The sequence below is a fragment of the Vulpes vulpes genome, chromosome 10 (assembly GCF_048418805.1).
Source record: "Vulpes vulpes isolate BD-2025 chromosome 10, VulVul3, whole genome shotgun sequence".
Lineage (NCBI taxonomy): Eukaryota > Metazoa > Chordata > Mammalia > Carnivora > Canidae > Vulpes > Vulpes vulpes.
Window position 1 is genome coordinate 35059987 of NC_132789.1, and position 17465 is coordinate 35077451.

General features: G+C 39.9%; 1 protein-coding gene across 2 annotated transcripts in view; it reads right to left on the minus strand.

Moving 5' to 3' along the window:
• The window catches only part of PRKG1 (protein kinase cGMP-dependent 1), a 1174671-nt gene that overhangs the window by 1010218 nt on the left and 146988 nt on the right, over positions 1 to 17465 (minus strand). For both annotated transcript variants that reach the window (XM_026014785.2, XM_026014784.2), the window contains exon 2: positions 8217 to 8383. In XM_026014785.2, the coding sequence (XP_025870570.1) occupies positions 8217 to 8383 (167 nt within the window). The remainder of the gene's footprint in view (positions 1 to 8216; positions 8384 to 17465) is intronic.

Genomic DNA, 17465 nt, shown 5'->3' on the forward strand with positions numbered 1-17465 from the left:
TGGAGGGGTGGAAAGTTTAGCAAAATGAATGAGCATAGAAATAAAACCCAAAACTGGTATGAAGTAATAGTAAGAAAGATACCTGTAGCTATTTTAACATGAACTCCTTTACCAATTTTAGATTGATTTTTTGGAAAAAAAAAAAAAACACAAACAAAACAACAACAACAACAACAACAAAAAAAAAACCCTGATGGCTCTCCTACTTTTTCTGTCTCAAAAAGAAAAAAAAAAAAAAAGCAGTATGTTAATTTTCGAGGATTTTATCTTTTGAGAGTCTTCAAAAGTAAGAAAAGCCACACTATTGCCCTCCTCTATGTAATAAATTCAATTCTACCATTAAAAAATTTGGAAATAAAAATGGAGCAAGCTACATTGGTAGAACCACAATGTGATTAAGCTATTTTTACAAAATCACCCAAAGAAGTAAGCAGCCTAATGAGTAGTAAGAACGTTATCCTTCAAAGTATGTCTATTTTTCCAAAAATGATATCCTGAAAACATCTTGCTAATTTTTCTTGACTTGTACAACAAATGCCATTACTTTATGATGACACACACACATCTTTATCTATATTAGCACCAAAGGAAAAAGGTATGGCTTGGCTTAATCATCTATCCCTACTCATCAAATCTATCACTAAATGACTCGTGATTATTTCCAAATATTCAATGCACCCTCACAGAAAAAAAGACACTGTTCTCTCCAAGGGTATTCAAAAATATATAGACTATCCTCTAAGGACCATTTATAAAGAATTCTTAAAATATATTAGGGAAAAAGGAACATAGAAACGAAAATATATTGCCTTTCCGGGTTCCTGTTTTAAAAAGGACAACTCTCATTTAGATCACAAATGTGGATATAACCCTTGATAGATAATTCCTCATGCACCTAAGTCAAGCACCTGCCTTCACGGACACACACATACACATAAGCATGGGCATGAAGAATACTGCCCTCTGGAATTTCTTACCAAGATGCAAACATACATCAAGAAGAAGACTGATGTATTTGCCTACACTAGAATTAGTAACTTCTGTTCATCAAAAGAGTCACAGATGAGTAAAAATTAAAGCTACGGATTGAGAAAGATATTTGCCAGGCACCTAACTGACAGGGATTAAACTATGTAAAGTCAACCAACCAACAGAAAAAAATGGGGAAAAAACTACAACAGACACTTCACTGAAGAAACACAGAGGGCCCTTGAACATAGGAAAAGCTGCTCAGGCTCATTAGCAATTTAGAGCAAAAAAAAAAAAAAACTGGAAACAGTCTAAATATAATCATTAGCAGAAGGGATAAATAAATTGGGTTATGCAGCGCAACATAAAATTGAACCAAAAAATTAAGCAACAGGAAAATACGTGCAAGATGATTCGAGTTACATAACATGGTACAAAAGCATTTAACACTGCACGTACAGGGGAGTTCTTGAGAGGAAGCCTTTGGAGGGCTGGGTTCTCATAGGCGAGCTTGTAGGAGACGCACTCACAGCCCCACAGACAGGGAATGTCGGAGTTTAGGGAAAGGATAGGAGATGCACGGCATATGAGTCAGCCACAGGGAATCCCTCCTTCACCCCCACAAACTCTCTCCAAGCAGATGCTCTGCAGTCACTGCTGGAATGACTCCTGAGATGGGGTTCTTGCCATCACATCAGGCTGCTCATTTCACTCCTGGAGCATATTATTCAGCAGCATGTTGATTCCAAAGTCTTCCCTATAGCTTGCATTTCTCCTTAGGTCATGTAGATTCACGAGGAATAATTCCCTTTTCAAGCGACAGCAATTTCAGTATCTAAAAAGTATGCTTTCTTCCTAAAATTTCCATCTATGCATGGGTGGGATATATATAAGTATACTTCCTGAACTGGGTCAAGTCTATCAAAGGCTTTTTTGAAGCTTGGCACCCCAAAATCAATGTGATATCCCCATGGCATCGAAATATCTCAGACCCTTGTCTTCACCATTGACTCCATACTGAGATACAGTTTAATATTTGCATCTAATACTTCCAGATCCACTTGGTTTATGACCACTTCTTCTAAACAGATGTCTGTTTCGTTTTTAGATAAGCAGTCATAGGTTTGTTCTTCCACATTAATATTATGAGCTTGGCCCAATGAAAGAGCTGCAAAACAACTTTAAGCGCATCGGTATTTCACTGTTCTAAAGATAGCTTTCAGATTAACATGAAAAACTCATAAGGCCAAAAGGCAACACCTAGATTTTGGAGAATAAAATGGTCTGTTTCTCATATTAAAATTACCAAGAGAGCTCATTCATATGAAAATGCATTCAATTCCCTCACACTCACGAGTGCAGGTAGTGTTTTGAATGCCAAATGACACGGCAAGGCTCATCAGTAATGTTCAATTTTTTATAAAATCCCTCTCTGAATGTCAGCTTTCATACATCATTTAATTATATAAAGTCAGTAAAAATGTTTCATGGGGAGAGGGGAGCAGAGCTGAAAGTACCAAGTCAAGCAAGTTTACTTCCCAACAGTGGCCAGCAAGATGATTCCCGTCCACACTGATGAATGAACAGTGTTGGACATCAGTCTACCGGGCAGACCTGGGATCGACGCACAGAGTGGGGAAGGAAGCTGCCAAGCAGACAACCCGACAACTTTGTCTTCAGAAGGAAAAGGTACAATCTCTGTGCAGTAACAATAGTCAAGTGAGTCCCTGAGTGTTCATGGGTATAGTCAAGTATCACTTAGCATCCGTGTACAAAGGCCATATTCAAAGAGTTGTGCATGATGAGCTTCTTAAAAAAAATGGGGGGTGGGCTGTGCCAAAACCAAAATCAATGCTATTCACTACAGACAGAAAACATAAGTCCCTCCAGGTGTACAGCAGAGTTGAGTCCCAACCATAAGGACAGAGAGAGGGCCAAGATTAAGCCAAATCATGATTGCTTTTTCAATGAGGAAGGAGTTATGGGTAACAGGAGAGGAGTGAACCACTGAAGATGGATGGAGAGGTCAATAAGCTCTTCAGTGTTCGAAGGATGCAGAGAGACGTAAGAGGTATTTATAGAAACACCTGGGGACACCTGGGTGGCTCAGTGGTTGAGCATCCGCCTTTGGCTCAGGGCATGATCCCAGGAGTCCCAGGATCGAGTCCCACATCAGGCTCTCTGCATGGGGCCTGCTTCTCCTCCTTCTTCCTGTGTCTCTGCCTCTCTCTCTCTCTCTCATGAATAAATAAATAAAATCCTTTAAAAAAAAAAAAGAAACATCTGAATTATTCTCTCTTTGCACTATGGTCATTCAAGTTCTCTATTTTCCTTGAAAATAATCAGATCATTTTTTTAGCCTATGGTTGAATGCTGCACATCTTTAATGGGCTCCTAAAACTGGGATCATAATACCTAATAATTATGTACCACAAGGACTTCTAATCTGCACTTTGAAAGTTAACATTGCCCCATTTATGTGTAGGAACTCTGGAGCACATAGCCCAGGTTCACACCTCAACGTCCCAGTGGGATGATCCTGGCCAAGTTACCCACCTTGTCTATCCATCAAGATCTCCATCTATTAACATGCAGAAAACAGAATATCTACTCCTCAAGGTTGCTATGAAGATTGAAATGTAATACTTATGAAAGGATTAAACACTACCCGGCATTTATAAGTACATAATAAAAGCTATTATCGTTAACAAGCACCTCATAAAAAAAGGATAATTTCATTGAAAAGTTTAACTTAAAATACCCAATGCTCATAGAATGCTAAATAGATGACATTCCTTTTTTTTTATTTTTTATTTTTTTAGGAAATAAAATGTAATCTATTTGCTTCCACAATGAAACATCACAGAAAAGGTACAAACCCACCACTTTGATGGATACAAATTCGACATTTTTCAATATAAAAATATTCAATTAGATTCACGGAGAAGATGCTTTATTCACATTACCATTGAAAGTCACTGAATCAGAATATGTATTATTTTGGAACACAACAGACTAAAATGTCTCTATGATAACCAAAAGGAGAGTAAGAGTATAAGGATAGTAATAAATATTACATCATGATTAAGGCTAGTGTCCATTTAAGAAAATACACTGTATTCAAGTATTTTGTAAGAGTCATTTATATATTTGAAAACATAATTAAAATATAAACAGAGCCTTAGCAACGTAACCTACCTACGCTACTGCTTTAAAAAACTAATACCAAACAATTCTGACTCAAACTTAACATTGAAACTTCTACTAGCCAGCAATTTTAAGTATCTGAAAGTCACACAACTCATTTTGCTTGAAAATATATGATAATATATTTACACTATCCCCAGATGATTTTTTTCCCCAGTCATCCTAATTAGTGAAGTCTTACCATATGACTATTCTCTTTTGCTAAAACGATGAGAAAATTCTGGCATTTAGGTGTGCAATCATACTTGGGACACTGCCCAGCTAAAATAAAAGCTACTTGAGGCACATGTTAAACAGCATTATATGAAGAAACTTCATTTGAGTAAAGAGAGACAGAGAAAACCGGACTGATTTTCCACATAAGTTCCCTGGGTATTTTCCTGAATGTCTGTATAATAAGCAAGTTTGTGAATGATCCTCCATAACCTACTCATCCGTTGTTGCTATGGAATGTTCTTTATAAATATTAATGCTCACAGATGAAAAAGAATCCATCTCTATCAAGAACATTGCTATCTAAACTTTGAGAAGATTAAAAACATTGATAAAAAGCTAATTAAACAATGAAACATTTCTTCAATTAAAACTTATAAAAATTTAAATGACCTTTTGTTTTTAATTTGAAATTATTTTGACACAAGAGTATTAGCACAAGATCGGCCAAAGTTACACTGAACTGGTTAGAATCACAGCTTGGGGACAGATCGGCATCAGTTTATAAGATTATATCACGTTTGTGAGTTTAGCTGAAGGCAATCAACAGCATTACTGCAAAATCTGTGACTCCGAATATTGATACACTGTTTAAAATCCTGTTTTACAAAAGATAATTAAGAGGACTTGCTGTTTAGTCCATACAGCAGGAAAAGCCAGATAAATAAAATTCATCAGAATTGGCTTGAAGCATTGGGGGGGGGGGGGTGGAATTAGTATGTTTACCTTAACGTCGGGAAGCCTGTCATGGGTATTTCTTCTTTACTTTGTCATAAATATGTTTGTTGTAGGCGTGTGCGTGTAAGGGCATGTATGTGCACAAAACGCTTTGTTTTCTTCTCTCATTCCCCCTTATTCATGTAACACGAGATATAGAGACTTTACATCACAGTGTTTAAGTATTAGCTTTACAACATAGCATCTCAATTACAGAATATTAAGGGAAAGAGTAAATAGTACCCCAGGACTCTGTACCCTCTTTAGGGGAAAGTGTTACTGGGTTTTCAGTCCTACTCAGAATCGTCACATCATGTTAAGTGGAGCTACGAACTTGCTGCCACCTTTACTTGGAAATTAAGCACGGTTTAAGGAGATGCGCACAGGTGCCCCAGTTGATAAGAAGTGGACCTGGGATGGTTAATTTTATGTGTCAACTTCCTAGGCCACTATATCCAGATATTATTGGTCCAACATTATCCTAGATACTTGCGTGAAGGAATTCTGTAGAAATGAACATCTAATTCAGGAGACTTTGAGCTGTGGATTACAGAATGTTGGTGGGCCTCGTGCAATTGTTTGAAGGCCTCAATCGGAAAAAAAAAAAAAAAAAAGGCAGACCTCCCCAGAAAAAGAGGATTTCTGCCAACAGTCGACCTTCAGATTTGAACGGCAACATCAACTCTTCCCTGGATCTCTAGCCTGCCGACCTCACCATGTAGATTATTGGATTTGCCAGTGCCACAATCACATGAGCCAATTCCTTAAAATAAGTATCTATCCATCAATATCTATCAATCGTCTATCTCTCTATCTATCCATTTATCTATCCATCTATCTATTGGCTCCATTTCTTGGGAGAACCCTGACTTGGGTTCAATTCTAATTCTACTATAAACTAGTTGGGAGATCCAGGCAAATTACTTAAACTCATCAGGCCTCTGTCTCCTCATCTATAAAGAAGAATAATAAATATTACCCCTTACCTCATGGGATTGTTTTGAAGGTAAATAACATTTTATACACGGCAAGCATTTATTATAAAAAGCATGCTCAGTGTGTTGGACCTTGTTCTAAGCACTCAGTAAATACACACTAGGATTTCCAAGCTTCTTCCGACATAGCTAGTAAACTAGCAGTTAGTCTTAGAAGCTAAGGTAGTATGGATTAAGAAAATTTTTTTGTTTCTTAGAAAAAAATTTCAGGGTTGCATGGATATCTATTTTCGTAAGAGATACTCAAGATAAAGGAAAACAACAAACAGGTTCTGGAAACATCCATTTCTTGAGTGGGTTTTCAATAATTAGCATCTGCAAATAGTGGAAGTAAGGTGGACTTTCCTTTATAAAATAGGGATGTTCTTAAAAACGTGCCTGACAATAAATTATCTGAAAAATCAATGACAAAACCATTGAAAAACTAAAAACTAAGAAATGCTTGAAACTTGGTTTTTAAATGAACACTTCCTGACATTTCTCTCTGTATTTATAGTTTATACTTGGTCTCTGTATATTCCCTGCATTTTTCTCATCCTTTCTGCTTACTACCCACATATACTCTTGCCCTATAATTTCATCTTCTTCCCCTGCAATTGTCTGCCAAGTGAATACTGTTTGTGTTTTTGTCTATTGTGTCTTGCTTTTATTCAGAAGAGAGCCTCGCTGAACATTTATTTCCTTTTGGAGAAAAACTTCATGACACTGACCCAAACGCTGAAAACTTATGGAGAAAAAAAATGATCGAAATTATGACTTAGTTGACCGCCTCATATGTGTCAAAAATGATCACAAAGAAAAATTAAAAGGTGAATGACATATGCAGGAAGCACATTTCTTACGTCCTGCCAAGTATTTGATAGAAACAGTAACACATACTGTTACTTTACAATGTTTTATACTTTACATTAAACCTGATCTCCAATTATTTCATATTAACTTCAGAACAATCTTACAAAGACAGGAGAAAGCAGGATTTTGCAACATCGGCACTAAGGACAATTTGGGCCAGATGACTCTTTGTTGTGGGCAACAGCCTGGCAAAGCAGCCTTCCTGGTCTTTACCCACGAGATAGCAGTAGCTCTCCTCACCTTCCCCACTCCACCCGTGACAGCCAAAAATGTCACCAGGTATTGTCAAATGTCCTGTGGAGGGATAGAATCCTCAGCAGTTGAGAACCACTACCAGGAAGTAGTGGCAATCAACAGGACAAATTAGGTAAAACCCAGAGAAGTTAAGTCATTTGCCCAAATACACCCCTCTTAATGACCTATCAACTTGACAGTTCTGGGACACTGTCATGAATGCTTAGGGTAAGATGTTGATCACCAACTATAAACTGACTGTAACGTCTATACGGCAACTCTCTGATCTTACAGGCACTTCTGAACTCACTTTGTCCTAGGCTGATCCGGTCATCACTTCAGGCTTCTGTTTTCTCCCAGAAGGAAGACATGGTATTAGAAATTACAAGTTAGAGATATACGATATGAAAATCTTCCTAGGTGTACGATCTGTTTGGGTGGTGCCTGCCTCAGTTGTTTTCCAAAGCCATTTCTATCTTAATTTGCACAAGATTTAGGAAACAGTCCATTACTCTTACTAATTAGATAGCTAACAGGTCATCCGACCAGTCTGATTTCTTCTTTCATGCACATATAAATCACCGAAAACGTTCTTTTTATAGAAGCATGAGAGCAAGAGACCTAGTCATACACTAAAAATTAAAGGTAGAGCCGACACTTGGATTATCTGGCCAAAAATACTTTCCGCAAGTCTTGAGCTTCTCTGGAAGCTTCGCGAGCTTGCTCAATGACCTGATGGCATGCAGACGCATCCGCTGTAATCAACAGCATTTCTCTCTTTCACCCTCTCATCCTTTCTCCATGTCTAAAAGAATACTAGATTCTCAGATTCGTATTCTAAACACGAACGCTTCATATGACTACTCAGCCACTGTGTCTAAAGCGTGTTCCACCTCTATTCAAACTGCTTCTCAAGAACAAAAGACAGAGAAGTGGAACTGTACCATATAATACATCACCATCTGTGTGCAGGCTGATAAGATGAAAGGCAGCATCTGAGTGTCAGAGGATTAGAGTTACAAACCATACCTTCCATGACGTACACCAGTGACCCCACATCTCCTTCTTTGATGATGCAACTGTCTTTGCCGTACTCCACCGGGTACATACAATCCACAATCTCCTGGATCTGTGACAGCTCCAGGTTCTTCATGAAGTCATTGTCAAGGATAGCTTCCTTTATGAGATCCTTGGACCTAGGGGAAGAGAGGGAAGATTTATTGGCACATCTGACAAGTGTTAGCACAGTCTGTGAAGTTTAGCAGAGCCGTACAGCGCTCTGGCACATTACAATGCATTTTCTTGTTAGGAATCCAATCATTTTGTGAAGGACCCGAGAACAAACTAATCCCATGGCAGTCCGAAAGACACTGAGAAATTCTCCTTCAAAGGGTGAGAATTTAATGCACACGTGACCAAACAGAAACAAGCACACTCACACTGTTCCATTTTGTTTTAGAATGTGTTTCAATCACAAAGATGGTGAGAAAACCAATGGACAAGCACTTTATTATTTTTTTATTTTTATTTTTTTTGGACAAGCACTTTAAACCAAAGTTTGCAGCTTAGTTTAGGGGCTCTTGATGGGATGAGCACTGGGTGTTATGCTATATGTTGGCACACTGAACTCCAATTAAAAAAATATGTAAAAAAGAATTAAAAATTTTTAAAAAAAGGAATAGATGTGAAAAAGATACAAGAAAATTTTACGGAATAAACACTGTTATCACTATCTTTACACATTACAAAAGAACGTCAGGATGTATCGTACAATACACACGCATGGTAAAAAACGATTTGTTTACCTATTTTTTATATGCCTCTTCCACTAGACTTTACGCTCCATGCGGGTGGGGATCATTTTTAGTTTCTTCTCTGCTCCATGCCAAGTGGCTACTATAACGCGAGCTATGGTGCGGGAGTTCAAGAATAATATTTTGGTAAAACATGTTAAGAACTGGGTTCCTAATCAGCTGTTTGAAACAACTAGTAGAAATAGTTCTTTATCCATACCTTACACATTTTCAGAGAAAGTCTATTTCTCCAAGCAGCTTAAAGTGAGGTAACCGGGCGGATAAAACTATTGAACAGGATGTTTTTAAACACAACATGATTTAGACCTGGATTAAACATGCAGTCAGCGGGAAAGATATTTACGAATTATGTAACTGGGGATCAGTGGTTAGCAAGAAAGTTTTGCAGAATTTAAAGATGGTGATAATTTGATTCTCGGGGATAAGAAGTTCCAAATGACTTCCTACGGAAACAAAAATTAAAGAGAAACCAAGAGGAGCACAATCAGAGGGCTGTTGGAGATAAGACGAAAGTTAGAACCTTAACAACACGGAGAGAAGGCAGCGCATTTGGAATTTTATATAAAGAGTCTTAATTTGAAGAAGATCTGACTATGAGCTGGTCCTTGTCCCCATTTTCTTCACGAGTGGTTCTCAGAGAAATGACTGAGTAATGAATAGTGACTAACGCGTTAGTTCTCCCCATTTCTGGGTGCCTTTCCTTCTAGACCTCAGTCCAACTGTACTAGAGCCATCCCACATCATGTCTAAACTGGTTTTGGTATTTAATAACAAAAAGGCATACGTAAAAAATAAAAACGATTGAACATTTACCATTATGAAAAATACACTTAAAATGGAGTATTACGATACAATTAAAATTGTTTATGAAGAATGTTAATGGCATGGGGGAAATTCTTAGACTATTTTTAAGTGAAAAAGCCGAATGTAGAATTGTTTTTAGAATAAGGTAATATTTTATAAGAGAATTCAGAGACAAAAGAGAAATTTAGGTAATAAGAAAACGTAGAATGAAAGAAAACCAGGAGCTATCACTTCATGTCTCTTAAGATGGCCGTCATCGAAAAGGCCAAGAGGTGACGAATGTTAGTGAGGATGTGGACAGGAGGGAACCCTCGTGCACCATTCCTGGTGGGAATGTAAACTGGTGCAGCCACAGTGCAAGGCAGTAGGGAGGTTTCACAAAAACTTAAAAATACATCTACCATCTGATCCAGAAATTCCACTTCTGGGAATAAAACCAAAAGAAACAAAAACACTAACTTGAGAAGATATCTGCACTCCCGTGTTCACAGCAGCATTATCTGTAACAGCTGGGACATGGAAACAGCCTAAGTGTCCACTGATGGATGAATGAACACAGAACATGTGGTACACACACGCACGCACAAACACACACACACACACAATGGAATATAATTCCGCCATAAAAGAGGAATTCCTACCATTGGTGACAACCTGGATGAACTCTGAAGGCATTATGTGGAGTGAAATAAGTCAGAGAGAGAAAAACAGTGTACGATCTCATTTAGATGTGGAATCTAATATTAAAACAACACACACCGACCTCATGGAACAGAGACAAGATGTGTGGTTACCAGAAGTGGGGGACTGGAGAAGGAGTTGAAAGAAGGCTGTCGGGATCCCCAGGGGGCTCAGGGGTTGAGTGCCTTCAGCCCAGGCGGTGACCCCGGGGTTCTGGGATCGAGTCCCGCGTCAGGCTCCCCACCGGGAGGGACCCTGCTTCTCCCTCTGCCTGTGTCTTTGCCTCTCTCTGTGTGTCTCTCATGAATGAATAAATAAATAAAATATTTTTTAAAAAAAGAAAGAAAGAAGGCTGTCAAATGCACAGACTGGCAGTTAGAAGGTAAGTAAGCGCTGGGATGACGGACACGATGACTGTAGCTAACACGTCTCCATGACACACAGAGAGCCGGGAGGGGGAGTTTTTTTCTTTCTTTTTTAAATCTATGTGAGAGGATGGTTGGTAACTAAAACCTGCTGTGGTCCATGTATCACAATAAATGCACATTGCACCGCCATGCTGTACGCCTTAAGCTCACACAGTGACACGTGTCAGTTATTGCTTGATAAGACGGGGGGGGGGGGCGGTATGAGCAGGTGAACAGAACTATACGTGAAGACCAGGACAAATATAATGTCACTCCCAGAAAGTGGTGGGTGAAGAAGGCAGTAACAGTACTGATCGCGGTAGCGGTAACACATAGGGAGGAGGAAGGTGTACGATCACGACCTGAAACAATAGGAGGAAATATATTAAAAGGAAATTAGCAAAATGTTGGCACTGGTTGCCTTTGGTGACAAAACTACAGGAGCTTCTGGGTGGCTCAGTCCCTTAAGGGTCCGAGTCTTGGTTTCAGCTCAGGTCAGGATCTAAGGGTCGTGAGATGGAGCCTTGGGTTGGGCCTCATGCTCAGCGGGGAGTCTGCTTGAGAGTCTCCCTCTCTGCCTCTCCTTCTGCCCTGGGCCCTGCTTGCACACGCGCTTGCTCGCTCTCATAATAAATAAATAAATAAATAAATAAATAAATAAATAAATAAATAGAATTGTATTTTTTTTCTACTTTTCTCTGTGTATAAAAATTTCTAGAATGGGCATGCGTTTTCATATTGGAAAATCATTTTAAAGGTAGTTTATAAGAAGCATACTATAAGGAGAAATAAAAAAAATTCCCATTTAATTGAATTCTCATTTAAATAATGATATATTTAATGCTTACTGGCTATGATTGGTGTATTCAAATTCTTCTTTTCAATAGATTCTCTTTCATATGGCCTGGGTGTAAATACTAATGGTAGGAATTTTCACTTAATAGGGACACAGCCAGTCATTAGGAATGTCAGAATAGACTATTTTAAATGTGAGACTTTTACTGTAGTCTGACAGGGCTCTTAAGCTCTTTGTTTGTTTAATTTCAGCTTGCCAAAACTCTCTTTCTCCTGAGGCAAAGAGCTGTTTCTCGAGTCTTCAACACAAGATGCAAAACTCAGTCCCCATCTATGATCCTCATGAAATCTCCTTTCTTAATTCTCTTTACCGTCTCTGACGTCAAGCATGACAGTAGCACCTCCCAAGTGACTCCTGAGATCTATCATTTTAGGATCATGTTTCCTAACATCAGGACTTATTTGATCTTTAGGAACTTAATTTTAATCAAATAGTATAAATATGCTCTTTACTAAAAACTGCTTTGTTTTCTTTGCATCAAAGAGCAAGGTCATCCATAGGTTCGTATTTTCTGATATAATAAAGCCTGGATGTTACTGACGTCAGAATCCCAACTTGTTTAACTACAGATGGTGTCTTATCCTTTGGGAAATATTAAGAGTGCTCCATTCAAAATCTAAGCCCCAGAAATGCCACTAGCTTAGAAGTAAAGCCCTCTTCCAAAAAGGAAATAATTCGCTTAGTCCAAGGATGAGAGAAGAAAACCCCTTTCTCATTTCTCATAAGTGACACTATTAACTTGTTTCACAAAGATGCTGGCAAAGGTGAAACAACGAGGTCCAATGCAATCTTTTCGAATTGTCCAGATTTTCCAAATGCTTACCACGAGGTCAGTGGGGAAGGGGGCTTCAGGATGCTCTTGCTTCTCACATGTCTTATGAGATGGAGGACATTCAGTCTCAAGTCTCTTTAGAAGCACACTGCAGGTGTTCATCTATGTGTGCACCTTAAAGCAAACCAAGCAATACAGGACCTACCTCTTAGCATTTATCCCTTCACACAAGCATCGTCCAATAACATGTTGGCCTCTGAAACATCACAGATCATCCATCTCAGGCCCCTGGGTGGCACAACTCTGAAGATGTCCTTGGCATTAATATTTAAGGCCCTGCCTCTTCATGCAATTTCCCTTTAAGCCGTTTCTCATGGAAAGCTTGAAACATTAGGTCAACTCCCAATAGTCCCTACTTGCTCCAACCCTGTGGACTATAATCAGTCGGAGCCTCCACGTCCTAATCCTGTGAATCTTTTTCCTTCCCTGAAGAAACAAAGACGCTCAGTGTAACTGAAATATGATGCCGCACGTGAGACCTGTGAGCTGTGTTATCAGTGTGGGAGCTGGGGAAAGCTGCTATCACAAGTTCCAGAAGGTGGCTATCTCCTCTCCGAGTACATATTTTAACAACATGCTGCATGAATGCGGCAGCCCGACCTGGGGGCTGTAAGAAGCAAATACAAAGATCTTGATTTTTGATCCTGTTGCTTCTGTGTATAAACAATCTCTTAAAAAATGTTTTCTTCCTACACTCCGAATTTGTGGCTTTCAAAACACAAACACCATAAAAGGAACTTGGTTATTTTGAGCTAGCCCGATTGATTTGTCATCATCAAGTTGTCAGCCTCTGAAATATTGGCTATATATAATGGTGTGCTGGTAAACTGGCTCTCCAAGAGGGAAAAAAAAAAAGAGGAAAAAAAAAAAAAGCCCTGGTTTGTAGCATTTGCCAATTTCTCTGGTATAAATACTCCCACCATAGCCAATTTCAAGCTACTAATGTAAAGTGAACCTGCTTGCAAAATTCCTGAAAATTTAACAAGCAAGTTCCTATATGAGCCAGTTAAGAGTTGGCTCCAGCACATAGCTGGATATAGATTATTTTTCTAACACCCTAAGAACTTAATGTGCCTTAATTTATAAGTGCCGAAACCAACATCATAATCCTTTCCTTCTTTAAAAACTTCATTAGGTGGTATAATATCCTCCAGATAATTTAATGCCAGGATTTCCAGCCACAGGTCTTCCAAACTCTCAGATTGAGAAAAGGAACTAGAAAGTCCACTTCCCCATTTACTACTGCAGAGTTCCTGAACAGACACAGAATGTTCGAGAGAAATTGTCTTCCTACATAATCTTAGGGAAAAATCAGCACTTCTAGGGAAGTGTAGGAAAGTGTACACCTGCCTCTCTAACAAGGAGGCCAGCAGTGCTCCCTCTTAGTAAACAGAGCCTTAGTTTTCTCAACATTAAGCAAAAGGCTATTGCACATCGTGGTCACCCTGCAGCAGGTGAGCACTGTCTGCATGGCACTAGCCTTATTTCAAAGAGCTGGGATGACATGACAGCAGGATCCAACCACGCGAAGACCAAAGAGAAGAACATTCTAAGTTGAAGAAAGAAGACATACCAAGGGGCAGAGGTTGGAATGAGCTTGAGCTGTCCAGAGACCCAAAGGGAGCCCCCCACGGCACCCCCGGGCTAAAGAACAAGGAGGGAGCAGGGCAGTGACATTGCAGGTGGGTCTCACAGCTCCTGGGAGGCTGTGACGGTGCTTCAGCATCTTCTAAAGCCTCAGGAACACAGGGAAGGAGCAGAAGAGGTATAATTGGCAGGTGATGGATCAAACAAACAAACAAAAAAAATAAGTAACACACATGTACTTTAAAATATTACTAAGTTCCCAGGGGTTCTCTGCTATGTATTGCACGGGTTACCGGATGCTAAAGCTGTACCTTATTACTGTGTTAATAGAGGAGAACCCTTGTCTCAGAAATCCTCCATTGTCCTGGACTTTGAGTCACTGGCTCTCAGGCAGCTTTTGCATATTAAGGAAAGAATGAGGCCTCTTCTCTGATTTCAGGCCATCTTCAGGGACCCAGAATTTTCTCTCCAGTGACAGCCTCTCTTTCACTCCCCACCGCCCCTCACCCCCGAACACACACCAGTCCATAGCCAATGTGGCCAAGCGGGCCAGGCCCAGAAGCATGAGAATTACTATCTGGTCCCTCCATTTGACAAAAAGACTTCCGGGCACTTCAAAAGCAAAAAAAAAAAAAAAAAAAAAGTAGTCAAAGCTATTAAATTGTTACTGAGAGTGGAAAAATCAGCCAAAAGTCGTTTTAAAAGATCGTATGAAATTCATGCAATCATCCTTCTGACTACAAAAGCCAAAACAAGACTCACAGTCTCGTTAGCTCGCAGTGCTCAGTTCCAGGCTCATGTGTCAGGAGGAGCGGTAAATGCAGGTTCAAAGCCACCCCGTAAAGTCGCAGGTGGCACCTCAGAAGTCCAAATCCCCATGATCGGTTTACCCAGATAAAGTCACTGCAAGGCCCCTTAAGAGTTGGTAATGTGAGGAGTCCCTGCAACAGGGCAACTGCATCCCTCTGCTGCGAAATATTCGGGGGACCACCGGCAAGCAAGAGAAACTCTCAGAGTTGCGGTCTCACTGCTCCAACTGTTGCCATTCTGCCCAAAGAGGGGGTCCTATTTCTTGTCTGATGGCTTTCCTGCATGAGCTCTGTAGGGAGACGCCAGTTTCTGAAAGATAAAATTTAATCCTGCAAAGCTACTGACCAATTTAGATAGTTCCTCAAAACTGAAAATCCGTTTTCAACCAGTTTCAAACTGTATCATCACATCAACCAACTCTGCTGTGGCTCTCCCGATCTTGTAGCAAAAACGGTCCTGAAAATATCAACATGATTTGCCACATTCGAACCTAAAATCAGCGTTTGATACAAAACATGGGAATCGCTGGTCTACACATGCATAGTTTGGAGGCGATCCACTCATCTTTTGTCTTTTACATGCATTGCAAATAATTTCCAGTGGCCATTTCCCTTCTCACGCGAACCCTATGGTTCTAGAACAGAGGAGTATCCAAGTGAAATCGAGATATTATAGCGCTAAGGAAAAACAATGGCTGGGGCAAGGAGAAGATGGTTAACCCATGAAGGCCGTGTGCTCACATATCACGGAAGCCTTCTCCTTGTTAACTAATACTCTGTGTTCATTCAAGCTAACTAGCAGCTCTTGGCATCACTGCTTAGATGTTAGCAGATGGAGCAGACTTGTACTAGTTAAAGGAAAAGGAAATCACCGTTCATTGCACGTGTTCACCAACTTCCGATAAGTCAAGGTGAGAGCCTTCCACTCAACCTTTCACATCGCTCAGTGCTCCAGGGATACGTTTCACGGCTACTTCACACTACTGAGCCTGACTTAAAATAGAACAGTCGCCAAAAGAGCCCAGATCAAACTCTCATCCTCTGAATGTGTCTTTCATATCGTTGAAGTAGAAATATGGGATTTCACAGAAGTGCAGTCAAGGGCTTTCCAGGCGAATAACCAAGACCATCCGTGTTACCTTGCGGAATGAAAGAACCGCGTGGCCTGGTCTACGGTGAACTAACTCTGCAAAGTTTAGATCTCTAAACTGCAAAACAGACCAACAATTAGGAAGAAAACATCTGACGTCCCTTTACACGCCCAACTACAACATTCAACATTTTGAAGCAACCGTTTACCTTTCGAAACACTCAAACAATTGAGATCACTGAGAATTCACTCGCTTCCAGCAAGGCCAACTTGATCACACCATGAACGTCCAAGTTCCTCGGCCCCCAGGGTGACCCTGCCTATGGGGCACGATCGGGAGCCACGATGTTTTGCCTAGGTCTTGAAAACCCAGTCATCACAGTGTGCTTACATGCTGCCCTTTCAATCAACTACCTCAATGGCTTGATTTTAAAGTTGGTCATCGAAGAAATCATTTTAGGAAAATTTCCTGTTCTTCAGGTACTTCTCAGATTTAACCTCTGGGATAAACTGCCTTACATTTTAAATGACCTTACATTTGTTTGAATTCAGCAGCAGGAAAATAACATGTTTCTCTATCAACCGCCCACCCCCAAATTGTGTATATTTTCTCTTGTCTGAAAATTATAACTTGGGTCATTCATTATTTCCTCTGGTGATGCTTCTGGAAAATTCAAGCCAAATTTAGCCTTGTTCCAGTGACCCGCAGGTCTTAAGGAGCACCTTGTCTATTTTGATGAACTTAGTCCAATTACATTTCCAAATACCTTAGTTTGCATTAGGGCTTTAATATATTAAGACACTTTGAGTCAGCCTGAAGGGAGATGACATATATACTAAAACTCTTTGTTTAACAATGCAAATTTAAGGGATGCCTGGGTGGCTCAACAGTTGAGCATCTGCCTTCAGGTCAGGGCATGATGCCGGGGTCCCAGGATTGAGTCCCGCATCAGGGTCCCCACAGGGAGCCTGCTTCTCCCTCCCTCTACCTGTGTCTCTGTCTCTCTCCCTGTGTCTCTCATGAACAAATAAATAAAATTTTCGAAAACAAAAACAATGTAAATTTAAAAAACCAGACAATCAAGCTCCTGGGCGTAAAAACTCTATGGTTTCTAAGCTTCGTAACCAAAGTGCAAAAAATTAATCAATGACGACAAGATGAGATCATAGTAGTAGTTATACTATCATTACCACTATTCATCACATGGTTAATCCATTTCCTCAGAGAGGAGCCTAAGCTCACATAAATCTCACAATGACTTATTGAGTTTGCCGTGGGGGAACTGGGTTCAGAGCACCCACAGAACTAGTCCAATGTCCTGCAACTGGTACATGACAGGTGAGAATCAAGATACAAAGATAAGCCCGTTTGACTTCTCAGCCTCAGTCTCCAAAATC